The sequence below is a fragment of the Photinus pyralis genome, unplaced genomic scaffold (genome assembly GCF_008802855.1).
Source record: "Photinus pyralis isolate 1611_PpyrPB1 unplaced genomic scaffold, Ppyr1.3 Ppyr1.4_LG1, whole genome shotgun sequence".
Taxonomy (NCBI): Eukaryota; Metazoa; Arthropoda; class Insecta; order Coleoptera; family Lampyridae; genus Photinus; species Photinus pyralis.
Window position 1 is genome coordinate 37,620,138 of NW_022170249.1, and position 6,855 is coordinate 37,626,992.

The following is a 6,855-nucleotide window of genomic DNA, read 5'->3' on the forward strand; positions in this document are numbered from 1 at the left end:
AGACCTCTGATTTCTGGATGAGCTGGATATTTGCCATCTCCAATATCTAATAGAAATTTTGAGAACGCACCATCATCTTCATTGGGTCTCATGTTGGTTTGAAGTCTTGAAGATCTAGTTTTTGGAAATGAGTAAAAAGTGGATTGGAATTAATTGATGATTCAACCGTAACTGCACGACCGGCATGAGCAACAACGGGAAGTGTTTGTCGAAAGTCGCCACTAAGTAAAATAAACTTGTTTCCGAAGTGTCTTTCCTTACCGGAGCCATTAACTATATCTTTAAATAGTCTATTAATTACCGTAAGAACATCAGAGCTAATCATTGGCGCCTCATCGCATATAATCAGTTTTGAAGATCTAATTCTTTGTGCAATGGCAGAATTACGTCTAACTTCAGGAACGGAGTCTGATCTTGTGGGAACAGGCAACTTTAATTGAGAATGTATTGTTCGACCACCTGGTAGCAAAGACGCTGCAATGCCTGTATAAGCCATAGCAATGCAACTTGAACCGAGTTTGGCAATTAGTGAACGTTGTATAAAAGTTTTTTCGCATCCGGCTCAGAATTTTTTGGATTTACAGCGTACAAGCGGCTTACAACCATTGGTGAATTTTGTTTGCGTTTTTGCCAACACCGCCCATTATTTGACCAAGTGTAATGCAATGGTGGTTTCAGTGTAAAGGTACTGGTGTGCAAATTCATCTATTTGATTAAGACGGAACCAAGTAAGTAGTTTGGATTGGCGAACGTTTTCCTGTACCAACTTATTGCCTACTTGATCTTCATTAAATATAATTCTTTGTTGATTTTGAAGGTGACATTCGAGTTTGATTATTGTGTGTGGTTGATAATGCATTTCAAATTCATTGATTCGCCACATAGCTTCATGGGCGCCAACATATCGTCCTGTGATGAATGTGTTTATTTCGTCGTGTGATAACGCTACAAAAGTTGAGTCGGTGCTAAAGTGAAGCGTTCCAGCGTCATACCTCTTATAAATTATTCCATATTGTATAATCCACGGTGACATCATCATTTGTGTGTTAATGTGCGAGATGAAGCCGGGCAATGTGTTGACGGTTTCTATACAAACGTGAGGAGTGCCATTTATATTAGGGTATTATGGTACCCCCCCCCCTCCCTCACCCCCAATTGCATACAGAAGCCAGTTTTTTCATATTTTGGCGTTTATTGGGAGACGCCGATGGTTAGGACGATACGGTCTTTACCACCCGCACGTTAGTAAGTAAGGCGTCGAATTGCACCAAATTTTGTAGATATGTATATAGACACTTTGACACAACCCGCACATTCACGTTGGTAAGGGAGGTATTGCATTGGGGGTCGGTCTGTACTGAAACAAATTTGGTACACATATTCCTAGACCTAAAAGGAAGATCTGAAAAGCTTTTGGGCAGAAACGCAGGTGTGCGGGTGGTATCTGTGCTGGCCACAGCAAATTTTTTACATTGGTCCCCTAAAGTGTTCGTTCATATTTTAGATTCCACGGCGACTTGGGTACATGCGTGAGGCGAGGCGGCGCAGCCGCCGAAGTCGAGCGATGTCTTCTTTTGTGTGTCAATGTGCGGGGCGAAGAGAGTATCAATATATTAGTTCATTTTGTTCTGTAATTGGATGTATAAAATATCTGAACAATAAATCATTATTATTATTATTGAGTCGAATCAAGTTTCTTTCTGCTTTTTTCGCCTTTTACAATATTGTAACCACACAGAACACGGTTCTAACTACATTATCAAAACAATCATTTTTATTCAACAATCTTCAAACACCTCGGGGTACGTTTTTGTTTCACTGTATTTGCGAGGATACCTCTTAATTATATATAAAAATTGGTGGCAAAGCGGGTATGATGTATTGCTTATTTCAGAACTGTTGTGCCCTTATAATTTTAGATCAACTGCACTAAATGACGTGAAAATTTGTATAGGTACATCTTTTTACCCGATGAAGGTTGTAGGCATACTTTTGTTCACTAAAATCGAGATTTGCCAAGGGCGGTACGAAGTTCATCGGGCCTGCTAGTAATATTATATTTTTTATTCGAGTGTACTTAACCCCTACATTCTAGGCTAAATTCACACTACAAAAACACGAATAATATCAACCCGGCAACGTTTAAAAATAGCTGCCTCCATAAGCTAACCGAATCCCGCTTAAGTTTGAAATCGAAAAGTGGCACTTGATCAAATATCTAAGGCGTGTGAAAATCGTTGTTCAAGCACTCAGGCCGTTGGGAAAAATACCAAGAGCTGCGAATGCTTCCCGTGTACTCGAATGTCGATGTATGATACATTTTTATGGCATTAGCGAAACAGTACATATTAACCCTCTATATCGAAGGGTTATATGTGATATGTTATAGGTGCGAGCTTCCAAGAAATTCTTTCTAATTTTTAAATTTAAAATGATATTGAAAAAATGAAAACTGTGTAGAACAATACCAACAGACCATCCGGGTCCAAACAAAAAAGCAATAAAAATCACGTGAACAACAGTCGGCGTCGGTAGCGGCCCTAAACAATTTCGCATTTGTTTTCAGGTGATTTTTATGACTACCAAAGGGGGTGGAAGTAACAAGTAAGAAACAAGCCATTTTCTGTTTGAACGCGAACTAGAAACGTGTAAGTACACTTACCTTACGGAGCGTACATTCTATAATTACCTACATACTAATTGAGTATATTTCGTTTACAAATACTAACTAACAAACGAAGTTACAATAGGCAAGCATTTGCGAAATTTTATTGTTAAATATTATGAGGAAAGGTGCTTTAGCTTCATAGGCATGTCTGTTCCGAAAGCAAGTAAAACGAAGTATACTTAACCGGTATATAAGATTTACCATTCCATTACATTAATTAAATTTCCTATTTTTTTAATATTGCAGCAAATGCCGCGCAGTAAAAAAGCACGAAACGGTAAGAAATCATTTAGTTCCATAACATTTTACAAAAATGTGCTTATAGTAAACGAACCGGAGCGTCCGGAGGAGCCCCGACAGGAGGCGAATGCTTTGATGGTGCCACCCCCGCCGATCCCTCCACCGGAGGCGCTGATCCCTCCACAGGGGGCCATGGAAGTGCCTGCTGCTGGTAATCTCTCTTTAAAATTGTTGTAATACTCATTTAAATAACGATAATTCATAGCGGAGAACCCGCGGTCTAACACAATCAGCCCCGATGGAGTGCCGCCGGCCAGAAGCCACGTAGGCGCTCCAATTTTGGTAAATACATTACATACATTATAATCAATTTTATATCCGGAGTAAAGAAGCTAATGCATGGCGCTGCACAATATTAAATTTACTATTAACATTTGATAATTTGTACTACAGAGTTACATGGTTACAGGCAGTCGGCAACGATCCAGCGGAGAGAATTGAACTGCTAGAGCGCTACGTGGTGACCACTAACGAGCGGTTGAGGGCCTTCGAGGAGGAGCTGGGTCTCTCGGGGCCCTAGCAGCAGTGGGCACCATGGACATCGTCGCGGTCGGAGAGATCGGGGCCGTCAGCGGGGGAACTCCACCAGAAATTATATCAAAAATATTAAAAATTTTTATTGTTAGTTCTAAGTGTTTGTTTTTTTGTTTAATATACAGTATGTCCCAGGATTGAGTTTACAATAGGTATGATTGACCAAACATTTTCGTATCGGAATTTCATATTTTGGATTTCCGCCCTGCGTTGTGTAAAACTGATCTTAAGTTTACTTTCGATTTTTTCCGTTCACAGTAGGTACGCCAAAGTGTTATTAAGAAAAGTTGTTCAGAATGAAAAGTTATGGCGTTATGCAAATTTTCAGAATGATCGGCGTACTTTGATAAAATGCAGTACACACACAAGAAAACTGACCAATACTGGATTTTATCAAAGTAGGCCAATTATTTTGAAAATTGATTGATTGCATAACGCCATAACTTTTCATTCTGAACAACTTTTCTTAATAACACTTTGGCAGAATTACGCCAAAGGTAATTATAAACACTAGATAAACAGAGCAACATGCACTACGTTGTACCGAGATCATTAAAATCCAAAATTTTACACAATTTGTTAAACTCTTCCGAATTACTTCAAGAAATTAGGCTTAAGGTACCATTTAAGCTAAGGAAAAATAATACTATTTTTGCAGTTAGCAACACAACTTCTAAACAACCCTAAATGCAATAATAAATCAAATTAGATCTTTACACCCCAACAATGTAGCGAAAATCTTGAGAGACATCAGACACGTCCCCCGTCAGACCAACATCTACCACCACCACCACAAATGCAGAATCCGGGCCACCTTCATCATCAGCAGTCAACGCATGCTGAACAACAAATGCTGCTCTTACCGGCGAATTTAATTGAGGTTAAGGAGCACAGCATGCGATGGCTTCAGGAGCTTCACCGAATCTATCAGCATCAAGTGGTATTGGAGACGCTGACCACACAGTTATCGGATGAGCTGGCCGAAACGATCAGAAATTTGGAAACTGTGCGCGCCAACGTACTAGACACTGAAGAGATCTACGTAGGCTCTACGAAATGAATGTGTAGTTTTTGTAGATAGAAATAAATATATTTTTTTCTATTTTTGTCATAATTTCATCACCCTAACACGGCCTACTACTGGGACAATAACTATTGAACGGAGTATAGCTATTGTAGAATCGTATGGAAAGTGGCGTTTAGTCCTGTCTATAGGTCCGTTGCATTTGATAACAATGATCGCTGTTTCTCGTTTGAGTAAAATGTTTGTGTCAAAAATTCGGAACTTTTGATATAAGATACCAAATGCATTTTCGAGCGCGTGATAAGCGATCGTTGAAAATTTGCTTATCATTTTCTAAAACTCCATTTTTTGGACGCGGATAAGGTCTCATTAAATATTTTTTCAAAGGATATGCCTCGTCCCCTATCATAACATTTGGTAGAACACTATTGGAATTAGGCAGTGCTCGTTCTGGAGGTACATTGAATCGATTGGATTCCAATAAATTATAGAGTGCTGAGGATTGAAATACTCCACCATCACTTTCTGATCCACGCGAGCCCACTTCAATAGTAATAAATTTTTTGTTGGCATCTGCAACCCCTTGCAATCCTATTGAATAATATTTCAAATAATTAAAATAGGTTGTGCCACTATTGGGTGGACATCTAATGCGACAATGCTTCCCATCAATCGATCCAAAACAATTAGGGAAATTCCATAGCGTATTGTATTCTTCAATGATTTTCTCCAGTTGTTGTTGGCCGCACAAAGGCATATATGTTTCTACTAGTTCTTCCCAAATAACTGAACATGTTTCTTTTACTATTATCGAGACTGTTGAAGATCCGATTCTAAATTCGTGTGCCAAATGTTTATAAGTTGTTCCAGTTGCAAGAAACCTGAAAAAAACAACGATATTCATTATTTAGCAGTTACTTAGTAAGCTTTATTTTCAGAGGAAACAGTTGCAGCTCGATGGAAAAACAAAAAAGATAAATATCGACGAGAACTGAAACAAGTTCCAGTTTTGCGTTCGGGAGCTCCTGCAGACCATTACAAATCTAACTGGCCGTATTTTGACATGATGAGTTTCCTGAAAGATTTGTTAATTCCTGGTGTTAAGTCTGGAAATCTACCAAGTTTGGACGAGTCCAGTCAGGTCGATGAAAATATTTGTGACCTAGAAGGGGATAAAGACGATGAAACAGACACACAATCAGACATGGACACTACATATGTCAACTCTCCACCATCTGTGTCAGTATCACGAGAAGAGAGACCATTATCATCAGCATCCGCTTCATCTTCAATTTCCCAGCACAGAAAAGGAAAAACTAGAAAAAGAATAGGTGACGTAAGAGAGGGAAAGTTTTTAGAAATTGAAAATAAAAAATTAAACCTACTAACACAGCATTTGAAAAATGACGCAGAGGAGGCAGACTGTGAAGAATTGTTGTTTTTTAAGAGTTTGATACCGTACATGAAAAACTTTAATCAAATACAGAGGTTAAAGCTAAGGAGTAAAATTCAAACCGTTATCTCAGATGAACTGGAATCCGCAGAAAATAACAAATCAAAAATGACTCGAGCAACAACTGCCCAAAACAATAATTTACAAATATCAATGTTACCTTCGCTAAGTCCGACCCTCCATCACTTGTTACCTTCAAAAAAACCTAGCCATCATCATCTGATATCGCCACAAAACTCTAGCCTCCATCACTTGTTACCTCCTGAAAACCCTAACCATAATCACCTGTTATCGCCAAAGAACTCTAGCCTTTATCACCTGTTACCTCCTGAAAACCCTAGCCATCACTTGTTATCATTACAAAACCCTAGCCCTCATCACTCTACTGTGTCCAGAAATCCTTCGACATCAAGCACGCCCTTTTCCGAGTCCAATACCCTTTCCAGTACAACGCTCTTTCCAGGACATGGACAAGACCCTTACCAGTAACGAGGTTGTTACAATTATAATATAGGTATACTTTGTATTGTTTCGTGTAATAAAAAAAAACTATAAATATTTTTTCTTACCTTATAGTAATAACAACTCGTTCAACAGGTGAAATAAATCTCTTTTTCACAACATTTGTTACAGTTTTTTCCAGACGATGGCTAACCTTTCCCAACAGATAGTCAAAGGTTCTGACGGACATTCTTAGATAATTGAAAAATCTATCAGGATACATCCTTAGCTCGCGATACAAATGATGAAATTCACCGAATACATATCTTCCCCTGTTTATAGGGTGAATACCAACTTTTCTCCTTTTTAATCTAAAATATGGTGTCTCCAGCAAGAACATTAGCGCACACAAACGAACTGCTTTTCTTGGGGCCA

At 38.8% G+C, this 6,855-nt stretch overlaps 1 protein-coding gene across 2 annotated transcripts; it reads left to right on the forward strand.

The window, feature by feature from the left end:
- The first annotated feature begins 304 nt into the window (after window positions 1–304).
- LOC116158941 lies at window positions 305–3,660 on the forward strand. Of its 2 annotated transcripts, XM_031471817.1 has the most exons (6): window positions 305–728; window positions 2,567–2,648; window positions 2,915–2,945; window positions 2,994–3,119; window positions 3,174–3,250; window positions 3,378–3,660. In XM_031471817.1, the coding sequence occupies exons 3-6, from the start codon at window positions 2,918–2,920 to the stop codon at window positions 3,486–3,488; spliced, it is 342 nt and encodes a 113-aa protein (XP_031327677.1). In that variant the 5' UTR covers window positions 305–728; window positions 2,567–2,648; window positions 2,915–2,917; the 3' UTR covers window positions 3,489–3,660. The 2 variants fall into 2 exon arrangements, with proteins under 2 accessions (XP_031327677.1, XP_031327676.1); XM_031471816.1 differs by lacking the exon at window positions 305–728 and having other exon boundaries at window positions 1,882–2,648.
- Window positions 3,661–6,855: the final 3,195 nt, after the last annotated feature.